Source organism: Peromyscus californicus, unplaced genomic scaffold (genome assembly GCF_007827085.1).
Source record: "Peromyscus californicus insignis strain IS unplaced genomic scaffold, ASM782708v3 Scaffold_13__1_contigs__length_99412109, whole genome shotgun sequence".
In the NCBI taxonomy this organism is placed as follows: domain Eukaryota; kingdom Metazoa; phylum Chordata; class Mammalia; order Rodentia; family Cricetidae; genus Peromyscus; species Peromyscus californicus.
The window spans coordinates 7,656,248-7,680,980 of NW_026294424.1; the positions used below are offsets into that span (position 1 = coordinate 7,656,248).

At 40.6% G+C, this 24,733-nt stretch overlaps 1 protein-coding gene across 5 annotated transcripts in view; it reads right to left on the reverse strand.

Annotated features, from left to right (window-relative positions):
- The window catches only part of Mtmr3 (myotubularin related protein 3), a 125,326-nt gene that overhangs the window by 41,170 nt on the left and 59,423 nt on the right, over positions 1-24,733 (reverse strand). For all 5 annotated transcript variants that reach the window (XM_052736364.1, XM_052736363.1, XM_052736360.1 and 2 more), the window contains 5 exons: positions 22,058-22,135; positions 17,004-17,093; positions 16,494-16,610; positions 6,970-7,052; positions 4,546-4,712 (listed from right to left, as the gene is read on the reverse strand). In XM_052736364.1, coding sequence (XP_052592324.1) covers positions 4,546-4,712; positions 6,970-7,052; positions 16,494-16,610; positions 17,004-17,093; positions 22,058-22,135 — 535 coding nt within the window. The remainder of the gene's footprint in view (positions 1-4,545; positions 4,713-6,969; positions 7,053-16,493; positions 16,611-17,003; positions 17,094-22,057; positions 22,136-24,733) is intronic.

Genomic DNA, 24,733 nt, shown 5'->3' on the forward strand with positions numbered 1-24,733 from the left:
TGTTCCAAGCTCTTAATCCCTTTGTTTTCACTAACTCCTCAGCTCTGTATGCCTGCCTCTGCCGACGCTTTCGACTTTTTATTTCTGTTTCAACCCTTCCTGTTTGTATCCTCTGCTCTCTAATCTACCTTTTCAACATTTAATATTTCCTGCACTACAATTACATAGTACAGGCATTTTCATTTTATTGGAAATGATTTTTGTGTGTGTGTGTGTGTGGTGTTTTTTCGAGACAGGGTTTCTCTGTGTAGGTTTGTGCCTTTCCTAGAACTCTTTGCAGACCAGGCTGGCCTCGAACTCATAGAGATCTGCCTGGCTCTGCCTCCCAAGTGCTGGGATTAAGGCGTGCACCACCACTGCCCGGCTTGGAAATGAATTTTTAAAACAAATGGACAATCTTTCTCATAGGCCACAGTGTCAATGTGCAATTTTAACAAAAATCTAGCTCCCTGGATGATTCTGAGTATGCAAACCCGCAAAGCACAGGTGAGGTTGCAAACTAGCACCAGAGTCAGAGAAGGTTAAGAAATACCCTCTTCCAGATTTTCAAGTGATGGGGAAGAATCACTTTTTCCTATGTACCAAAGTTCCAGAAAGTCCTTGAAATACATACTTCTTGGACTCCATCCAAGTTCAGAAGACAACCAACCCAACAGCAGTATAGGACCCAAGCCCATGTTACCTGCAGATAAACAAGATGTAATGTACTTGATGGACACATCTTACCAGAGAGGTCAGAGAGTAGATATGGTACTATTAATGTAATAGTTAAATGTCCAGTCATCTGTCATTCTAGCTTGCCTTCAAGCCTGATTTCTAATACAGAGGCAGCACCAACAAGCTGACTATGACAGAGAATGGAACCGTGGTGGTTAATATCAACTGTCAACCTGATGAGATCTAGAATCACCTAGTAATTAAGTCTTTAGGCATACCTATAAGAAATTACATACATCAGGTTAAGTGAAGTAGAAAGATATTCCTATTCTAGACAGTATGCTCCATGGGCAAGGCTCCTGAATTAAATAAAAAAGGAGAAAGTGATCAGAACACTCACTGTCCTCTGCTTTTGACCACAGACACAATATATACATCTGGCTCAAGTTCCTGTTTCCATGTTTGTTGTTCTGAATAAGAATGGCCCACATAGGCTCATATATTTGAATGCTTAGTTACCAAGAACTAGAACTCTGGGACAGGATTAGAAGGATTAGGAGGTGTGGCCTTGCTGGAGGAAGTGTGTCAATGGGGATGGGCTGTGAGGTTTAAAAGCCATGCCAGGCCCAGACTTTTTCTCTTTCTGCCTGTAGATCAGAATGTAGCTCTCAGTAACTTCTCTAGCACCAAGCCTACCTACCTGCTGCCATGCTCCCCACCATGACAATAAGATACCATGACTTCCTCACCATGATGAAGTCTCATGAACTATGAGCAGGAGCGATCCTTTCCATTGTTAAGCTGCTTTTGTCAGGAATTTTGCCACAGCAATAACAAATAGAACTATTACTGAAGGTGAGGACACGAGAGTGAAGGTGGCAGTTCTGAGTCCACTGCCTGCCTGAATTTGAGATGGGTTAAAGAAAAGTCAAGATTTAACAAGGACTTCCAAGCTGTACAAATGAATCCATAACAATGTTAAGACCTCTTCTAAGTCTGAGTAAGTCCTGGAGCTGTGGCTGTAATGTGGCTGGTTCCACTATGACAGGCTCAACAGCCAAACAGTGAAATTTACATGAATACCAAGACAATGATAGTCATCCCAATTACCTGCCTGCTGATATTCTCAGTGCTTAGCTGGAGAGAAACCATGAACAGTTCTACGTATGGCTGAAAGACGAAACTAACTTCTACACCTTGGTGTCTACGCTTGTGGTCTCATATTCTAGAATAGACTATACAAAGGCATCACTCTGAAACATCTCACATGTTTTCATCCTTGAGATGACATAAGCATGTGGTTGTCAGCAGGGCGGTGGTGGCGCACGCCTTTAATCCCAGTACTCAGGAGGCAGAGCCAGGCGGATCTCTGTGAGTTCAAGGCCAGTCTGGTCTACACTACAGAGCGAGTTCCAGGACAGGCATCAAAACTACACAGAGAAACCCTGTCTCAAAAAAAAGAATGTGGGCTGGGCGGTGGTGGCGTACGCCTTTAATCCCAGCACTCGGGAGGCAGAGCCAGGCGGATCTCTGTGAGTTCGAGGCCAGCCTGGGCTACCAAGTGAGTTCCAGGAAAAGGCACAAAGCTACACAGAGAAACCCTGTCTCGAAAAACCAAAAAAAAAAAAAAAAAAAAAAAAAGAATGTGGGGCTGGAGAGATGGCTCAAAGGTTAAGAGCACTGGCTGCTCTTCCAGAGAACCCGGGTTCAATTCCTAGCACCCACATGGCAGCTCACAACTGTCTGTAAGTTCAGATCTCCAGGATCTGACACCTTCAGACCAATGCATATAAAATAAAAGTTAAAATAAATTAAAAAAAAAAGAATGTGGTTGTGTGGTATGTTCCTATCTTGTAAGCTGTAGACAACAACATTCAACACTATTGGGGAGGCATTAGAACCAGGATAGCTGGAATGAAAAAATGCTACCAGACTATTTTTGTTTTAAATCAAATACAAGTTTTCCTTCTATATTACACAGTAAAACTACATAAAAGGAAAAATTGAAACATTTTTTCTCTCCCCTTTCTCTAATAATGTCAGTAAAACTCCATGTAAGTAGTAGCAGATTAATCAGTGTGAACTGTGCATCTTGAGAAGAAACAATTTCCAACTGATCAGTTAGGATGGCAATATCCTGCAGCTGTATAACTTCCACAGGGCTTTCATAAACTGGTGTATAGGAGACACGTGAGCATTCAATTCATTGAATTGAACTTGGCAGTGTTAACACACATATTTGGGCAGGAAGAATGTGAACTGTTTCAGTGTGATAAACAAAGGGAACTGAAGTTCAGAAAGTGGCTTGCCTAGTATTACTTAAATTAAACACAGACTAAGGGCTTGAATTCAACCTTCTGAATTCTAAAATCAACAATCTACCCACTATATGCCCCCATGTTTCAGAGGCCTGTAGAAAGGCAGGACACTGGGGAACTGTATTTGGTGGCCAAAGAATAGCAAACATGAGTAAGCAAAGAGCCTGAGGACCCTCCCTCAGGACAAAGCATCCATCTTAGGAATATCCAAAGAAACAACTAGAATTATCAAGGGACTAAAGATGTACTCTTTAAAAGTTTGTTGTTTGTGAAGTAACTAATAAAAGGCAAGCAAGCCTTACTGGCAAATGGCAGGCAACCCCAAGCCAGAAAAGGCCTCTTAGAGTTAGTGTCACAAACAAGAAGACGTAACAGGTTCACTTCCAAGTTATTATTATAGGAGACAATGGGGAAATAAAAACTGAAATAATACGCAACAGTTAAATTTCAGCAAATGTAGATATAAGATTTGTGTACTTCATTTTAACTTTACCTTTAAAACACTTGAGAAAAGAGCCACATTTTTTAATTTATTTTTTACATTTGAGACAGGATCTCAATATGTAGGGCTGGCTAACTGGCTTCACAGTAGGTCTAGAACCTGCTCTGTAGACCAGTTTGGCCTTGGACTCAGCAGAAATCCACCTGCCCCTCTGCCTCCTGAGTGCTGGAATTAAAGGTGTACATCACTACACCCAGCAAAAGCCACCTATATATATATTTTTAATTAGCTTAAAACATGATGACAGGGGCTGGGGAGATGACGCAGTAAAGAGCTTGCTGGGAAAGCATGAAGACCTGAGTTTGAATCTCTAACACCGGTGTAAAAAGCAGGGCACAGTGGCACATGCCTATAATCCAAGGCCTTGGGAGGTGAAGACCGAGGATTGCTGGAGCTTGTTGGCCAGTTAATCTGGTTGAATTAGTGAGCTTTACTCTATCTCAAAAAATAAGGTGAACAGCCATAGAGGAAGACATCCAATAGCAACCTCTGGCCTCCATATGTGTATATACCTACCACTACCTACCTACATACACATACACACACACACACACACACACACACACACACACACACACAAACTAGATGACACTATAAATAATTGCCTTAGCATATGCAAGATCTAGAGTTCAATCTCTAGCACATCACATACACCTTACACACACATACATGTCATTTTAATAAAAGATCAGGGAGAAATGTAAGAGAATAAAGTGAGAAATTAAGCACTTTCACATAAATGTCCAAGGCTGATGTGGTTCAAGGCCTACTCAAATGACACTTTAACATGAATGTTACCAAACACATACACAAAATTCACAGCTTCCTTCTATTAGGGTTCCACAACCCCCACAACCTTCTTATAGTCATTTTAGGCCTAGGAAATTAAAGTGTCAAACACAGTTTTCTTATCTTCCCCTGGAAAGAAGGAAATGTATCTTACTAAACTTAGAATAATGGGAAAAGCTAGATGCTTTATAAAGCAGAGATTGAAGATGTGAGTCCTATAGGTTCCCATTTCATGATAAAGGCATCTTCAAACAAAGTTCCCTAAGAAGTCTGGCCTACCTGGTCTGCACAAGTCTCCATGTTGCTCCTTTTCACTGGCGTAGACCTCCATGCACCAAGCATGGTATGCAAATGAGAAGAGATCTTCTATTTTACCAGGTGGTCGGATTGCATTGTTCAATCTCTTCAGCCAATCTTGACACTGCTCAAAGGTTGGGAACTGACACCTTTGAAAAACAAAAAACAAGTATAAACGCAATCAGGTGACAGTTGATAATGAAGTCTAAGCAAAGCCACCATTTCAAGAGTGCCTGTTCATAACGAAGGGTCAACTAAGAGTGAAGAAAGCATCACAGACAGTCATTCACTACTACTTATAATAAAAACAGATCCAACAAATTATAGCCAGCAGTGCAAAATTTAATAAAAAAAAAAAAAAAAGGGAGGGTGGACAAGTGGAAAATCTTATTATTTTAATCTAATGACTCTCTTCTGAAAATGATTAATGGTGATTATCAAAGTAAAGCATCAGTTTGTCTCTCTGACGAATCAGGTCTCACCCTACTTCTTCAGCTAGTTTTAAAGTTCTCTCTCTCAAGAAGTATGTTCAGAAAAGTCCTTTTTCTTTTGTTATGACATAATAAGCCAACCTAAACAACAGACCACAACACTATCCACAGCCAGTTGGGGGAATGGTTTCAAAATTTGTCTACTTAGCAATTAGGACAATCAGATCCAAATTAAGGCAGAGGACATGCAAACTTTCAGCTGCAACCACACAGAGAATGAAACAATGGTACTGTATTATCAACAGCAATTTTCAGTATCTACAATTAAAGCGTTAAAATAATTAATGCAAACTGAGTTTTTGAAGACTCATGTAATTTGTATTTTTGTTTGTTTGTTTGGTTTTGGTTTTTTCGAGACAGGGTTTCGCTGCGTAGTTTTGGTGTCTATCCTGGATCTCGTTCTGTAGATCAGGCTGGCCTCAAACTCACAGAGATCCACCTGGCTCTGCCTCCCAAGTGCTGGGAATAAAAGCATGCACCACTGGTACGTTAATGTTTTCCTTAACAAGGTCACTTACAGCCCTTCCTTGTCCCAACCAATGTAGCTCAACAACATGACAGCACAGTGTTTACTGGTGCCCCAAAACAGATCAAAGGAATAAAGTAAAAATGTCAAGAATGGAGCATATCTAGAGTTATTAAATTAAAAACATACTGCAGGCATCATTTTGCAATGATCAGAGTTAAAATTAGTTTGATAAAATCATGAATGAATGCTAAACTTAGAGAAATTTTGATGAGAGACAAAACAACTGCATTTTCTCAATGTATTTCCCATAGATTGTTTATTAGTTATAAGGGGGAAAAATGTAGAAATTCACTACTACTACAGAAACGGGCTAATACTCTGACTGGACTAATCAAAAGTCATCAATAGGGGAAAAATGGATCAACTGTTTCTGGATGTAACACAATACCTTGAAAAGGAGTGTGTGTGTGTGTGTGTGTGTGTGTGTGTGTGTGTATTCCAGTTGCAGACATGTAACTTCAACTTAATCTTGAGGAATCTCTAGACAATCATAAAATGAGAAACAATCTATTGAAACAGAAAACTCTATAGTTCAAAATGCCACTGTCATAAAAGACAGAGAAAGGCTACAGAAAGATTCCAGATTAAAGAAGATTACAGTCACTACAGCCAAATGCATTATCTGACTCTAAAATGCTGAATGAGAAGGGTGAGGATGAATGCTGTAAAGGACATCACTGGAGCAGGGATAGCAGATTTGGAAAGGGTAATATTATTGTAAAATTGTGAAGCTGACAATGATGTACAGGTTATATGAGAAAATATTCTATTGTTAGGAAAGCACACTTTAAGGTTGAAGAACCAAGTGAAGCAACTTACTTTAATTTTTCAGAAAAGAATCTCTCTGCCTCTCTGTCTCTGTCTGTCTGTCTGTCTGTCTCTCTCTCTCTCTCTCTCTCTCTCACACACACACACACACACACACACACACACACACACACACGAGCTCTGCAAATGATAAAGTAAATTGGAGTAGAGTATTTACAGGGGTAAATGGTACACAACTGTACTACTTTAATTTTTATACTTTTTTAAAATTTTTATACTTTTTATATATTTAAAATTCACTTCCAAATAAGAAGTATCTGTTTGTATAGCAATATACACTAAGAATAAAATACTTCAGGTACTAACTACTCAGAAATTATTCTAACAAAGTGGACCTTCAAAAGACATTTTGCTAACAAACTATATAACAACTCATTCAAGAATATTTTTGCCAATACTACACAGCCTCACAAACACACCACCTACCTGATAACTTTGCGGTCTTTGCACGTCAAATGAAAATGGACCTTCAAAAGACATTTTGCTAACAAACTATATAACAACTCATTCAAGAATATTTTTGCCAATACTTCACAGCCTCACAAACACACCACCTACCTGATAACTTTGCAGTCTTTGCACGTCAAATGAAGCTGGAATATATCACGGCATTCAACACTTTCTATAAGCTGTAATGGAACCTATAATTAAAAAGGATAAAGTCCTCTTAGTCAAAAAGGCATTGACTTTTTGCAGGCACATTCAGCCCAACTGATTAACAGGGAAAGAAGCAAATACAGCCACAAGTTTAGCTGGACCAGTAGTGATTTACTAAAGAGTGGATTAGTTTCCCTTTCCCTAAATCAATAACCTCAAGTCACAGCATGATGACCACTAAGAAGAGGTATGGATTCTGGAAGAGAAAAGGGAACAGGTCCTGAGTGTCAAACTCACAAGCTCATCTCTCGATACCCCTTTAAGAAGCTATGATTGGCAATAACACAAAAGTTGAAGAGCACTACATAGAAGCACTGCAGGACAAGTGTCAACAGGACTGCATGTAGTCTCTGTCCCAGACGGCAGAGGAGATTTATTCCTCAGTTCTTAGCAAAGGAAGCTTCCGGAAAAAGCTGGAGGCCTAACTACCTATAGGTTATCAAACAAAGATGGCACACCAGTAGCAACTGGTCAGGGTCTCTGTTCCATAGAATACATCACAGATATAGTAGTCAAAGAACCTAAAATTGGATAGAACCAACTTGCTCCCAAAAAATAGCTGAAGAGCCTTGTTTGCCAAGTAGGACTCAAGGTTTGAGTGGATTGGAATGGTCCCCCTCCCTGCCAATTGTGTCAGCAGGCCCTAGTAAACAATACTGGGCAGAGATGAAATACACCAGTGAGACAAAAGAAATGCCTCTAAAGTATGTAAATAACCCTCAGGCTGACACAGTGACATCCATCCTGAAAATATCTGACTTAACCTCCAACTACAAAAGCAATTTCCAAGCAAGGTATGATAAAATAATAATTCTTTTCTTTTTTTTTTTTTAAGACAGGCTTTTATGCATCCCAGGTTGGCCTTAAACTCCCTATCACTGAAGACAACCCTGAACTCTAACTCTCTTGCCTTCCCAAGTCCTAGGATTACAGGCCTGCACCACCATGGTTTGTTTATGTGGTGCTTCGTGTCCAGGGCTCGATGCATGCTAGGCAAGCACTCTACCAACTGAGTTACTACCAGCCCTGAGAATGCTCTCTTTTTTTGTTTGTTTGTTTTTGTTTTGACAAGGTTTCTCTGTGTACCCCTGGCTGTCCTGGAACTCACTCTGTAGGCCAGGCTGCCTGCCTCTGCTGGGATTAATGGCATGCATCACCACCACCCAGACTGTGTGGAAAAAGAGTAGCTTACTTGTCCCTAACACTGTATCAAACCCAGTCAAAATATGGCTACAGGAACTGCAGGTAGCACTCCAACAATTTTTAGGTTTGTTCACCGCCCATGCTGCCTCCAAAGGGTGGACCCATATCAGCCCTGCTAGTTTCAGAGCTGGCTTACTACAAACTGACCTACCAGAAAGCTGCCAGAATCAGCAGAGAACCCTCAGAACAAGGCTACAGGATCAAAAAGAAGTCTAGTACTTGAAGGCTGAAACACAGAAACAGAAACTGGGGCACAAATTGAAAAACAGCAAAAAACCAAATAATATTATGCAGATAAATGCCAGGGAGTTTTTGCCTTGGGGCAAAAGCCTAGTTTCTAAGTATATAATCTGTAAAAATTCCCTTACAATTGTAACAGAATTGGAGTTAAGAGGAATACTATGCATCCTTGTTTATATTCCAAGAAAATAGAAGCTTTTGGCTCTCTGCTTGTTTAAACACTTAACCCCAAGCTGATAGAGCTAAAAATTCTTTCAAGAGTCTGTAAATCTGGGGCAGGGGGAGGAGGGAGAGAATTATCAAGAGATAATATGGAGATCAAGAGGGAAAAGATTAGGGCAGGTAAAAGTGCTTTCTGCCAAAGTCTGGCAACCTGAGTCCAATCTTCACACACTCTAAAGAAATATATTTAAACGTCAGGCAGTGGTGGTACATGCCTTTACTCTCAGCACTTGGGAGGCAGAGGCAGGCAGATCTCTCTCTGAGTTTGAGGCCAGCCAGGTCTACAGAGTGAGTTCCAGGGCAGCCAGGGCTACACAGAGAAATTCTGTCTCAAAAAAACAAAAACAAAACCTTTTCTTTTTTTTAAAGGAAGACAGATTAGAATACAACAGTGACTTATTCTCAGGCAGTCCTGTAGATTCCCTGTAAATGACTCTTTGTTTTTTCAATGTGTTCCTGCAAGCTACCTTTCCTCCATCGCTCAAAGCATAGTGAGGTCATCTGTCAGTCTGGCAAATGAGAAACCTGTAAAGCTTTTATTTTCATTTGCAAATATGTGTATGTATGTGTATCTGCATGGGGGCATGTGTATGTGAACGTGGGTGCCCTCAGAGGCCAGAGCTTTTGAATTCTCTGGAGCTGGAGTAACAGGTAGTTTTGAGCCAAAGTGGGTACTGGGAGTTGAATTCAGGTCATCTACAAAGGCAAGTTCATGCTCTTAACCATTTATTTGTGTGTATGGGTGTTCTGCCTGCATATTGTATCTGTGTAACACACAGACACAGTACCCTTAGAGGCCAGAAAGAGCATCCACTCCCCTGAAACTAGAATTACAGATGGCTGTGAGCCACTGTGTGGATGCTGGGAACCAAACTCAGGTTCTCTGCTAGTGCAAAGGCTCTTAACTACTGATCTACCTCCTCAACTCTACAAAACAGAAAACTTTAATATAGATTGTCACATGCAAGAGTAGGGGCATTAAAAAGAAAAATAAGCCGGGCGGTGGTGGCGCACGCCTTTAATCCCAGCACTCGGGAGGCAGAGCCAGGCGGATCTCTGTGAGTTCGAGGCCAGCCTGGTCTCCAAAGCGAGTTCCAGGAAAGGCGCAAAGCTACACAGAGAAACCCTGTCTCGAAAAACCAAAAAAAAAAAGAAAAAGAAAAGAATACAAGTGACACTTGGTTCTGTATCAATGGCGTCTCCACCCCTTTGAACTTCTACTTTTTGTCCCAGGCTCCCCTCCACCTCCTTTAAGAAAGAGAACTGGCCACCTTTTCCTCCCCACACATCTAAGTTTCTCTCCTTTTTTAATTTTTTTTTATTTTATGTGCATAGTATTTTTGCTTGCATGTGTGTCTGTGTGAAGATGTCGGAACTCCTGGAGTTTCAATTACAGACAGCTGTGAGCTGACATGTGGGAATTGAACCCAGGTCCTCTGAAGAGCAGCCAGTGTTCTTAACTGCTGAGCCATCTCTCCAGCCCCTTCTCTCCCTTCTTTTAAGGCTTACACCACTGCTCTAGTTTTCCCAACTTCCCTCAAAACAAACTACCTCCCTCCCTCCCTCACAGTGTCTTAACACTCCCCACATCCAGTACACAACCTTGTAAACAAAGAATGAAATAGTCAAAGGCTCAGGGACTGCTGTACTATGGACATGGCCATGTCTGCTCTGTGTCCAGGTTTCGTCCACCACACATTGTTGTGTCTGCCTTCCTTCCTCTTAAGACTGCCCTTCTTTTCTGTATTGAGCTCTGTTAGAGTTTTCTTTCACAAGTAAGTGGCCCTTTTGCAGATTTTCAAGACAAGAAAAACAACTGAAACCAAGATTCCTTGGAGGCTAGGAAATCTAGAAGCATTTCCATCCTCCATCGCCCATGAATGGCTCCACAGCCACTCCTCTTTTTGCTTCTTTCTCTTCCATCTTCTATTTGCCAGGTTAATGCTCTCTCAATACTTTACAACTAAATTCATGCTCAAACAACAAATCAAACACTCAGTGCTGTTAATTAAACATTCAAAAGGACAAAAGTTGTATCAGAGGCACCAAACTCCTAAGGTCATCAATCTAAGGAAGCAAAAAAGCAGCAGTTTAAAATGGTGACAGTGCGTAGGACTTTCATGTTCCCAGAGGCTCTAATGGCATCATGCTCTATTACTTTATCACCTCAGTTCATTCTGCATGTGTGTGTCCATGTGTGCACATTATATTATTAAGAATCAGAACTTTCTAGGCATGGTGGCACATCCTTTAATCCTAGGACTCAGGAGGCAGAGGCAAGAAGATTTCTTTGAGTTTGAGCCCAGCCTGGTCGACAAATCGAGTTCCAGGACAGCCAGGGATACAAAGAGAAACCCTGTCTCTAACTCTCCCACCCCCCAAAAAAAGTAATCATGTTTTTCATAACCTCAGTGGGAGGACTAATTTTTTCTGAAGCAGAAATGGCATAACCAAGTGAAAATAATGCCAGCAAGAACCAAGCCTGCAATCTACAATAAGCAACAGAATATTTACGGCACCAAAACTTTTCTTTTAAAAACTGACGAGAAAAGGGGACTGTCATAGATTAAAGAGCCACACTGACTACTGTTCATTTTGGATATAAACAAGTTTGACCCCTCCAGCTGTGCTTTCAGAGGCCCCTAATGGTAGAACCATAGGCCAAAAGGGATTAGGTATTAACAAAATTTACATCTGAAGCCTGGCATAGTAGCTCATGCCTATAATCCCTGCACTATAGGGGCCAAGGCAGGAGGACTGCCAGAGTTCAAGGCCTGCCTGGGCTCCATAGTTACCACCAGGTCTGCTATGGCTACACAAAAAGACCCGTCTCTAAACAAACAACAAAAGCGTCTTTCTGGTGGATGGTGCACAAAGGTGACTGCTCGACAAAGGAAAGGTGTGCCCAGCTGTTAGACTGCTGCCACCTTAGGCCTAACAGACTGACCAAGAGACCAAGTTTCATAAATCATTTCTGTTTAAAACGCAGTCTACGCCGGGCGGTGGTGGCGCACGCCTTTAATCCCAGCACTCGGGAGGCAGAGCCAGGCGGATCTCTGTGAGTTCGAGGCCAGCCTGGACTACCAAGTGAGTTCCAGGAAAGGCGCAAAGCTACACAGAGAAACCCTGTCTCGAAAAACCAAAAAAAAAAAAAAAAAAACGCAGTCTACATTTTTTTCTAAATTTATTTATTATTCTGTGTATAAACGCGCACACGCGCACACACACGCAGGTACCACAGTAAGCATACAATGGTCAGAAGACAACTACAGGGAATTGGTTCTCTCCTTCCAGCTTTCTGTGGGTTCCAGAGAGTAAACTCGGGTCAGCAGGCTTGTCCAACAACTGCCTTTAGCTGCTGAGCTATCTCTTGCACCCTCAGTCAGTGTGTGTGTGTGTGTGTGTGTGTGTGTGTGTGTGTGTGTGTGTGTGTCTACACACTAGAAGAGGCAATCGGATACCATTATAGATGGTTGTTAGCTACCATGTGGATCCTGGGAATTGAACTCAGGACCTCTGTGAAAGCAGCCAGTGTATTAACCCTTGAGCCATCTTACAGTATCTCAGTCTACATTTTTTGAAGGCCATAATTCTATTATTTATGTATAAACTGAAGAGCTTTATTTTCACCTCCCAAAACATTCTCATAAGAGCACAACTAGAGCATTGGTAAAAGAGAATAGACTCATGCAGAGGAGATGGCTTTTGATGATTGCAACACTCAAGACCAATTTGTTCTAAACAGTGAAGCAGCAGTCTCATGCCACCTACTGGGGATTCAGAAGCAGCAGACTTGAGTCAGTCTATTGAATTACACAACAAAAACTGTTTTTAAACTTTCATAAATCCCACTTGAACACTTATTTAATAAATTATCTAAGCGTCAAAAAATATAGTTTAGGAAAAAAAAAAAGAATAGAAGATTGTTCATACCAGGAATGCTATGAATGGATTCTACCACAGAGGTACTTCACCCTAGGAATTGTAAGCTTGATGTTTACTGGGGGTATGTAGATTAAAGGAATAGTATGCTGTGGGATGTTCTGTATGGCAAATGTGTTGCTGGTTGGTCAATAAATAATCACTGATTGGCCAGTGGCCAGGCAGGAAGTATAGGCGGGACAAGGAGGAGAATAAAGTTGGAAAGTGGAAGGCAGAGAGACACTGCCAGCCGCCACGATGACAAACAGCATGTGAAGATGCCGGTAAGCCACGAGCCACGTGGCAAGGTATAGATTTATAGAAATGGATTAATTTAAGCTGTACGAACAGTTAGCAAGAAGGCTGCCACGGCCATACAGTTTGTAACCAATATAAGTCTCTGTGTTTACTTGGTCGGGTCTGAGCGGCTGTGGGACTGGCAGGTGAGAGAGGTTTGTCCTGACTGTGGGCCAGGCAGGAAAACTCAAGCTACAATAGTGCTTATAGTATTCAAGCCTATAAACACTCAATGTGCTGTGAAATTAAGAGAATATTTGATATTGAGTAGCTATTTAAAACTTAATGGCAAGTCATTTTCTGAAGTACTAAATAATGCAAAGTGGGGCATGCCACAATAGAGATAGCACATTTGGGTTCTAATGGCTTAAATGTGAATGATTTAGATAAAATAACCTTTAACAGGGTTTCTTGATCTCCTGTGCTTTGCTGTAATATGTATCTGCTGAAAAAAGAGTAGAGGGATTCAGAGAGGGAAAGGGAGAGAGGCAACTATTACCAATCCTCTGGTCTCCATCTAGGATCTGCTGCAAGAGAAGCCAGCCACCTTTTTCCTGGAGTGACCTCAGACTTCAGGAACCCTAGTACTGTGGTGTTTCTCAATAGGAAATGTTCACAGTCTCTACAATGTCAAGATAACTTTGTATAATCATTTTTCAGTACAAACACAGTATCTGGGGTTTTTTAAGTGACACGCAGGCTCTAAGTCTTAGAGGGTTAGAATGCTAGAGAAAATGTTCATCTGAGGAAAAGGATTATAAAGTACAGTAGTCAGCTTCTTAAATATTAAAATCACATTATGGAAAAATATCATAATACAACTTACTCATATAGCTACTGTAAGAGATAAATCATGAATGGCATAGTCCTATTCACAGAAACACACTGTTATAAAGTGAACTTAAAATTCAAAAGGGGAAAAATGATCTAATATCCATTTCAAATCCATACTAATTTCAATTCATTATGTTATTTACTGAGTTGCATGGCATCAGGAGACACATTGGATCCTGAAGACACAAAGACAGATCAACAAAGAGTTACAACATGTCTAGTAACTGCTGTGAAAGTATGTTAACATACAGAAGCAAGCCACTGAGTACAATTACTGCCAGGAAGGAAGGGAATAGGATTGAGCAAGGCTTCACAGAGGAAGTTACTATCTGAACCAAGACATGAAAAGAGAGTCCCCAGGCATGAGAGAAAGGAAAGTGTGCAAAATATGAGGTCTGCTGGAGTGGTCCAGGCGAGCTAGTTTTACTAATAGAAAGAAGACAGAAAAACTGGCAGGGACAAGGACCACAGCCTTACATTATGCTGCATAATTTGACTTTCATAGAATAAAGAAAGAAAATAGCTTTAACATGGTAGATGATGTGATTTTCCGACAGATCATATTCCCAAACAAATCTAGTAAGCTGATAAATGGGATGATATGGGAAAACGCAATGAGATGAACCCTTATCATTCTCACAGGCGACTGAATTACAAGTTCACTAATTCCAACCATTTAAAGAATAAAAAATTAAGTTTAAGTTGAGTAGTAATTTTACTGACTACCACAGAACATGGTAGGGAATTTTCGATTGCTATTATTTTAGCACTTCCACTTTTTACCCACTGGTCATGAAGGTTCAAATCCCAAATGAACCCTTGTGCTGGTTAGTTTTGTTAACTTGACACAAACTAGAGTCATCTGGGAAGAGGGTCCCTAACTTGAGGAATTACCTCCATCAGACTGGCCTGTGGGCATATCTATGGGGCATATTCTTGATTACGATGGCCAGTACCACCCCTGGGTTCTGTTTCAGTTCCTGCCTTCAGACTCCTGCCTTGAGTTCTTGCCTTGACTTCCCTCAATGATAAGCTGTAAGCTGTAAGATGAAAAAAACCTTTTCTTCCCCAAGTTGCCCTTGGTCATGGTGCTTAACATTAGCACACTGTGAACATAGTATATTTTCTTTTTCCTTGATGACTCTGGTGTGTACTTTAGCTAATGGACAGAATACAGACATAACCCAAATCTAGAAGGCAGGCAGAAGAATTAAGGTCAAAATGGCTTACAAGCATAAACATTGGGCTGGAGAGATGGCTCAGAGATTTAGGGCACTGGTTATTCTTCCAGAGGACCTGGATTCTATTCCCATCACCCACACGGCATCTCACAACTGTCTGTAACTCTAGTTCCAAGGGATCTGACACCCTCACACAGACAGCATGCAGGCAAAACACCAATGCACATAAAATTTAAAAAAAAAAAAAAAAAAAAAAAAAGCCGGGCGGTGGTGGTGCACGCCTTTAATCCCAGCACTTGGGAGGCAGAGCCAGGCGGATCTCTGTGAGTTCAAGGCCAGCCTGGGCTACCGAGTGAGTTCCAGGAAAGGCGCAAAGCTACACAGAGAAACCCTGTCTCGAAAAACCAAAAAAAAAAAAAAAGAACATAAATATTTAACTATAATAAATAAATAATGCCAATTAAAAATGACAGCCACTGATCTTTTCATAAATCAAAAACTGTAACTTAAGTAGTTAGGTAACTTCTAGAAAGGTGAATAAAATGAATGCAAGCAATAGCTTTCCAAGAATTCCCCAAATCACATAATCTAAACATAGGCCCAAGCTCTTAAAGACATCACAACAGTCGGGCAGTGGTGGCACATGCCTTTAATCCCAGCACTTGGGAGGCAGAGCCAGGCGGATCTCTGTGAGTTCGAGGCCAGCCTGGGCTACCAAGTGAGTTCCAGGAAAGGCGCAAAGCTACACAGAGAAACCCTGTCTCGAAAAACCAAAAAAAAAAAAAAAAAAAAAAAAAAAAGACATCACAACACACTTCTCTGCACTGGCACTCAAATGCAGAAAGTCACAACACCAGCAAGTAAAGGGGAAAGAATGATTCCCCCAGGTGAAATTGGTGAACCTATGGGCCTTTCTAGGTTGGTTTACTGAAGACTACTAAGGACAGCAGTGCACTGAAGAACCAGTTCTACTTATTGTACCCTCATAACCCAAAGAGCAAATGCACTCAAAGCAACTTCAACCTTCCCTTTTCATTAGTAAGAGTTCATTATGCAAATAAACAATGTACTAACATGGCTCCTTATCCACGTAGTAGCCTCTCGAGTAACTTTATTTGATATGGCAGTCTCCAGTGAACTCAAAGAACGTCTTGTCTGACATTAAGGCTCAAGGAATGATCTCAACCGAAGCATTAAGACTCAAGGAATGATCTCAACCAAAGCAGCGGGTTTAAAGACTGAGAGAGGTAGGGGAAAAGGCCTATAGTCTTTGTACCTGTATAAAGCTTAACAATACAGTGGCAGTACCTGGTACAAGTTATTTAGTATTAACTAACAATGGATACCTCAGCAGACAAGATGCATTTTAAATAACGCATAAGAATACCTTATTAACAGACTAGTCCTTGAGCAGGAAATTAACTAAGAGGAACAGCATACAATGCTTTCACACACCCAAGCCTGTATAACTCTTATCTCTTCTTTTTCCTATCTACCTTACAGGGAAAATGACTGGCAATCACTTACATTAACAAGAGACTCCTTAAACTTGATGTGAAGTCTGTAATTAGAAAGGGCAATGATGGCATCCTCAGCACGGCCCACATACTCTGTGCTCTCTCCATGAAGTTCAAGAAAAGGAACCTGGAAGACAGAAGAAAACTTTCAGAGTTCCAGAGCAGAAAAGCCAAGTCTTCAAAAACAAGCCAGGTGAATAAACGGTCAGTGGAACAAATGGACAACAGACTCTCTGCCATAAAAGTTTAAAGCAAGAATCTGAAAGATGGGCTTATACTCACCTAATTTCAATATACTTACCCAAATTAGGGACTTCTATGATGACAAAAATGACCATCTCAAACAATGAACTTTTAGGAAATAACTCTTGCAAAAAGGAACAATGTTTTCCAGATTGCATTTCTATACGTACAGTTTAGGGAATGCATCTATTACACATTACGTCAATCCACTAGCTTTGCTTCATCATTACTGCAATCCTAAACACATATTACACAGTCAAAAATGGCCTGTAATTACCTGAAGATTCTCATCCTCCCGAATCAGCTGCTTCCTGGGAAAAATCTGATTGGCTTGGATGCACTCCAGGCTGTGTCGCATCTCTTCATCCTGGAAATCCCCAATGTTTAAGTAATTTTCAAACTTCAACTTATCATCCATATTTGATTTTATCTACTATGTTTACTTACATAATCACAATATTAGGTATTGCTATGGTTTAGATAAGGGTTCCCCAAAGGCCCACATGTTCAAGGTTTTGATGCTAGCACACAGCACTGTTAGCAGAGGGTTAGAAACTCTGAGAAGCAATACAAGGAAGGTAGGCCAATGGAGGAACCTAAACCCTTCTCTGCTTTCTGGGCTCCACTAGGTGAGTGGGCATTCCATCACATGTTCCCACCTTGATATACACCAGGGCCAACTGACCAAGACTATCAGCCAAAATAATTCTTTTCTCCTTTTTAGTTGACTTCTCTCAGGCATTTGTAATAGGAACAGAAGTCTGACTATTAAGAGTATAATCTGAGGATACAATGATGCATAAAGTATCAGGCATTACAATCTCTGTGGGCACCAAGAGGCTGTGGTGCCTTTTGAAAAAAACCAAGAAGCAGTAATCTTGCTCTTTATGTTATAATCTTACATTTTTATTTTTGAGAAATACATACTAATACATACATACTTAAGAATAAAAAATGATGGTTGGAATTCACTTCAACATAATTAAGGGGTATAAGAAAGGAGTGGGTGAGGAACAAATGAAACAGGATAATTCATGAAACTGTTAAGTGGTGAATAGAAGTTTGCTACACCATATATCCTTTGTACAATAGAAAGCTTCAAAAAGGTGTGCTTTAGGGCTGGAGAGATGGCTCAGAGGTTAAGAGCACTGGCTGCTCTTCCAGAGGACCTGAGTTCAATTCCCAGCAACTACATAGTGGCTCATAACCATCTATAATGAGATCTGGTGCTCTCTTCTGGTGTACATGCAGGCAGAACACTGTATACATAATAAATAAATAAATCTTTTTTTTTTTTTTTTTTTTTTGGTTTTTCGAGACAGGGTTTCTCTGTGTAGCTTTGCGCCTTTTCCTGGAACTCACTTGGTAGCCCAGGCTGGCCTTGAACTCACAGAGATCCGCCTGGCTCTGCCTCCCAAGTGCTGGGATTAAAGGCGTGCGCCACCACCGCCCGGCTTAAATCTTTTTTTAAAAGTGTGCTTTAATATAAAAAGAAAAAGAAACAAAAAACTAAGAACCAAATTTCCAAAATTTAAAACAGTGCAAACCACTATCCAAGTTCACTCTGCCTTCCATTACCAAGCAGGTCTCTTCTAGTTAAGGCAACTTCAAAATAGCTCCTTTACACTCTAGCTGTTACAGTACAGGGAGGCCCAAGAGAAACATAGTCTATGAGAAAGCCTGGCTCTAGGTTATGATGAACTCTGCTCATACAGTCAGTATCCCCTCCATTTCCACTTTACTGGGGATCAAATCGGGGCCTCAAGCATGGTAAGCAAGTACTACACAGAAAATTTTTTTGTTTTCTGTTCTCTCTTTACAGACAGGGTCTCACACTGTCACTTAGGCTGGCCTGGAACTCTGTATATACCCCCTTGAATTTACAGCTGTGTGGACTTCTTTCTCCTTACATAGGCTGGAGAGTCCTATTGGGAACAAATAACAACCCTGGAAACATCTGCCTAATCACTGAACTCTCAAAAGACACACTTAAATCTCTTTTAAAATCCTTTGAAAAACAGAGGTATCTAGGAAGAGGAGATGATGAAGGTGGAAGGGGGTATTGGAGAAGTTCAGATGGAGTTGGGGGTGTGGGGGCTAAGTGTAGTTGAATATCATCAAAACAGTGTATGTGTATGAAATTGTCAAAAAGTAAATGAAAAAAATCTTTTAAAAAAACAAAATTCAGAGTTACAGAATTTTCTATAAAAAACTAAAGATTAAGGACAAAAATCTAAATGATAAAAACAATAGTAAAGTGAATCAATGACTCAACAATTTCAAAGAATTACGTAGCTAACAAAATGATTATCAGGAATCCAACAAACAAATGAGAAAATGTTCAAATAATAATAGCAAGATTGAAGCTTGTGCTATAAGACTAATTACTTATATATACACTTATACATATATGTAAATGAATGACATGGACCGTCAGAAAACAATACACACAACCATGAGTTCTAATGGTAAAATTATAACTTTTTTAAAAATTTGCTAGAATGATCCTGGAGTAGTCTGAATGAGAATTATCCCTATTGGCTCATATATTTGAATGCTTGGTTCCTAGTTGGTGGAACTGTTTGGGAAGGATTCGGATGTGTGGCCTTGTTGGAGGATGTATGTCACTGGGGGTGGGCTGATAACGTTTTTTAATTTGCTAGAATGATCCTGGGGTAGTCAGAATGGGAGTGTCCCCCCACTGGCTCATGTATTTGAATGCTTGGTTCCCAGTGTGTGGAACTGTTTGGGAAAAATTAGGAGGTGTGGCCTAGTTGGAGGAGGTATATCACTGGGGGTGGGCTTTGAGGTTTCAAAAGCTCTCAGCTACCATTTCAGCACCATGCCTGCCATCTGCCACTATGTTCCCTACCATGATGGTCTAGAACCGCTAGCAAACCCCCAATTAAATGCTTTCTTTTATAAGTTGCCTTGCTGATTGTGGTTGTTTGAAAGAAAATGGCCCCCAAAGGGAGTGGCACTATTAGGAGGTATGGCCTTGTTGGAAGAAGTGTGTCAGTGGGGGGATGGGCTTTGAGATCTCTTTTCCTCAAGCTTCCCTCATTGGGGCAGTCAGTCGACTTCCTGTTGCCTGCAAGACATAGCACTCTCAGCTCCAGCACCATGTCTGCCTGTATGCCACCAAGCTGCCCATCATGATGATAATGGACTGAATCTCTGAAACTGTAAGCAAGCCAACCCAATTAAATGTTTTCCTTATTAAGAGTTGTCGTGGGCCGCGCAGCGGTGGCATATACCTTTAATCCCAGCACTCAGGAGGCAGAGCCAAGTGGATAACTGTGAGTTTGAAGCCAGCCTGGTCTACAGAGTGAGATGCAGGACAGGCACCAAAACTACAGAGAGAAACCCTGTCTCGAAAAACCAAAAAAAAAAAAAAAAAAAAAAAAAAAAAAAAAAAAAAGAGTTGTCGTGGTCATGGTGTCTCTGCAGAACAATGAAAACTCCAACAATGACAGTCATGCTGTTTCTTCACAGCAACAGAACAGTAACTAAGACAAATCTTTTAGGATGTGTAGTCACACTGCTCCATAACTATTGGGATCCCCAGACGACTGTGCTAGACACTACAGAGACCTCAGCAGTACCAGGAAAAGAACTGTACAGCTGGCTCTACCTGGCACACAGTGAAGGGCGAGCACTCAGGGCAGAGCAGAGCAGCTTTGGTGCCTAATTGCTGCTCACTAGCAATGGCATGCACACCATGTCAATATTAGCTCATTGAAAACTGTGGAAAACAAAAACTGAATACTTCAAATAAAAAACAGTAAAATGTCATCATCCTTTGGGTACAAAATTAAATCAGAAAATTGTGATGCCCACAAATCAAGAGAACACTGGCCCATCTTTAAAAAGGGAGACATTTCCTTTCTCCTCCTTTTTCATCATAACTAGGTGGGGGGGATTGTTGCTGTTCTGTTTTTGATTGTGAAAAGCATTTTCCACACGTCCCTAATGAAGCTTGAAATTAACATGCTATTTTCAATTCCCTCTTTGTGCACTAGCACAAAACACTTTGGGTCTAGAACTACCACACGGTTAACAACAAAAACAAACCAATCAGACAGTGTTATATAGAAAATAATTCCTCTAGTCCTCAAAGCTCTGCTTACACATCCTTAGGACTGATGAGATGTTGCTGGCTATGTTCTATCTTTTCTGCCTAAATGGCCCACATGCCACTGAAATGCCCATTGTGTTCTTCAAGGAGAGGTATGAGCTAGGTGTGCACAGCTGCCCATCTGCTATGGAGTCAAAAGAATCTTAAAGGCATAATAGGAAAGGCAGGGAATTGTTGCCACCCAGAAAACAAATTCATATAAAATGTGCGCTATGTGTGATAGTGTATGTTCATTAGCTCAATTTAACCATTCTATAATATATGCTTATTTTGCAACACATTTTACAATGTTTCACAATTCTGTAAATCAAATAAAGACAAAAATGTGTGAGTGGTCATCTCACAATTCTCTTCACACACCAAGCAAACACATAACAATCATTTTCACATGTCTTGCTTCCTAACACTTTTTTCAGGAGCGGAGGAAGTGAACCTGGGGCCTCACACATGCAACAGCATGTGGTTTACCACTGAGCTATACATACCTCCAAGCCAGCTTCCTAGTAAAGGAAGAAATGAAAATCCTAGTGCTGTGGGATGTTCTTCTGTATGGCAAATGTGTTGCTGATTAGTCATTAAATAAAACACTGACTGGCCATTGGCTAGGCAGGAAGTGTAGGCGGGACAAGGAGGAGAATAAAGCTGGGAAGTGGAAGGCTGAATGAGAGAGACACTGCCAGCTGCCACGATGAGAAACAGCATGTGAAGATACCGGTAAGCCACGAGTCACGTGGCAAGGTATAGATTAATAGAAATGGGTTAATTTAAGCTGTAAGAACAGTTAGCAAGAAGCCTGCCACGGCCATACAGTTTGTAAGCAAAATAAGCCTCTGTGTTTACTTGGTCGGGTTTGAGCGGCTGTGGGACTGGCAGGTGATAGAGATTTGTCCTGACTGTGGGCCAGGCAGGAAAACTTAAGCAACATCCTAGAGTCCAAGAATTACATATTTCAATCTTGCCTCCACTCACTGACTGACTTAAGATGTGCTACATATCTAGTTCTCAGGATTCTGCTACCATAAATGTAGCTCCTCCGTTCATACTAGATTGGTACTGAGGAACTGACAAAGGGATAGAGATAATTAGGAAATGGGGAGGAAATGAAATTATTTCTTACAAAACAAGCAGATGTATTAGTGTTCGCATTTCATCAAGACAAGAGTCCAACTCTAATTCCTTATTTCTGTACTTACCATGACCAGGCCAGGGCAGGAGAGACCCCGTCCTTCTCCAGTCTCTAACAAGGCTCTTCCTTCTCTTCTGCTTGAGACCTTTTATTTTGGGAAGACAAAAAGAGAGGCAAAATTGGCAACAGTTTTACCCCTAATTGGCCATACCCTAATTAAAGAGACTGCATATACAGACCTGAAACTCAACCACAGTCAGCATAGAAAAAGTTGAATATCAGCCAGCTAAATCCTCACCATTTGTTCTAAACTGAATAATACCTTTGGGAAAATACTAACTTTAACTAGTTCTATAAGAAAAGTGGCAAACACTGACAATCTGTGTTGAGAGTAATTTTCAAATGCCTAGTATGTGCAGTGTGAGGCCCTCGATTAAATTCCCAGCACAGGCCGGGCGGTCGGTGGTGGCACACGCCTTTAATCCTAGAACTCAGGAGGCAGAGCCAGGTGGATCTCTGTGAGTTCGAGGCCAGCCTGGTCTACAGAGTGAGTACCGGAAAATGCGCCAAAACTATACGGAGAAACCCTGTCTCAAAAAAAAAAAAATTCCCAGCACAGGTAGGTAGGTAGACGGGTGGGTGGGTGGGTAGGTAGATGGGTGATACCCTGCCTTTCATATATAGATATACAAATAAAACCTATGTAGAATCAAGTAGTTAAAGAATCAGACACCACTTTTATGACTGCCAGTAAAATTTTAGGATGTAAATAATGATCTGGTCTATAAATGAAATTACCCCAAATTCTTAAATAATTTTCCAGACAAAAGAGTTGAAAGGGGCCGGATGGTGGTAGTGGTGGCCTGTAATCCCAGCACTAGGGAGGCAGAGGCAGGTGGATCTCTGTGAATTCGAGGCCAGCCTGGTCTACAGAGCTAGTCTAGGACGGGCTCCAAAGCTACAGAGAAACCCTGTTTAAAAAAAAAAAAAAAAAAAAAAAAAAAAAGAGTTGAAAGGGAAGCTTATAAAGTAAGAAGCTCTAATCAGGGCTGGAGACATGACTCAGCAGTTAAGGGCACTTGATGCTCTTGCAGAGGACTTGAGTTCAGTAGCACCCACATGGTGTTAACAACCATCAGTCACTCCAGTTCCAAGAGATTTGACACCTTCTTCTGGCCACCAAGCATGCACGTGGTGCAAATACATACATTCAAAAAAATACTCATATACATAAAGTAAAAATAAATACCTCTAAAAAACTCAAGCAACCCTTTCAACCACCTGCAACATAAGGACATTATCTGGATCCTAATTCAAATAGGGTATAAAAACAAACTGGAACATTTTGAGAACTCTGACAACATACTACTTGATGACATTAAACACCTCATTAATGTTATACACACACATACACTCACACACATACACACGGCTGTGGTTATGGATTTTTTGCACATGGTTTTAGGGTTTTTCTTAGGGATATATCTCTTAAATATACCACTGAAATACACACAGATAAAGGGATAAACAATGTACATTTAGAATGGAGTGTATCTGTGAAACAAAATGGACCATGAGCTGATAACTTTTCAGGACCAGTGAGATAGGTAAGTAGAGATGAAATTATTTTCTCTACTTTTAGACCTTCAAACAGTGTGAGCTATCTCAATACTTTCTAAGTTTTCAACGGAACTGAAAACAGTATGCTGAAGCTTTAGCTGCATTTCCATGTTTATTTCATCTCTATTCATGATACACAAGCTATGGGATCAACCTTGATGTCCACGGAATGAATAACTATAGATGCAATGGAACACCAGTTGACCATAAAAAGAAAGAAATTCTGTCATTTGCAGCAATGTGATAGAATTAAAGGGCATTACATTAAGAGAAATCAGTTAGAAACAGAAAAACAAAAACTGTATTTTTTATTACTTTTTACTCCACTTACTATACATGAAAACTAAAATTTTGATCTCAAAGAAATAGGAAACAGAACAGCTGTTCCTAGAACCTGAGACAGTTGGGGAGGAAGATGAAAGAGATGGTTAGTGAATATAGGAGTCCCGAGGTTAAGAGGAACAACTTCTAATGCTCTACAGCACAGGAGAACTACATACAGCTAGCAGAAATTCCTAACGTTCATCACACAAAGACACTGACTTATCATACACATTGTATTCATATAGAGAAATGCCCCAATATATTCCACACTTCTGTAGCAATTAAGCATATGTATGTATACACACACACACACACACACACACATACACACATACTGAAAAAAGATACTGAAGAACTAATTTAGAGAATCAAGGTTTCAGCTATCATAAAAATAATGTTAATACAACACACTTATCAAAATGCATAGTGTTTTTTTAATAATTTTTCCAAATTTCCAGAGAAAATTTAGGGAAGCATACAAGTATCACAGAGCTAGATATAACAAATAAAATGTAGCCAACATCAATGACAACGAACTATAAATCAAGACCAGCTACAACATAAACTCTTGACAAGTAAGCATACCATATACACATAAGCTATATTTCCCAGTGTCTTTCTGGAACTCGCTATGTAAGCCAGGCTGGGCCCAAACTCACAGAAATCCTCCTGCCTGACTCCCTAGTGATGGTGTGCACCACCATGCCTGGCCTAGCCTTTTAAAAAATATTTATTTTTTACAGACAAATGGATGGATCTAGAAAAAATCATCCTGAGTGAGGTAACCCAGACTCAGAAA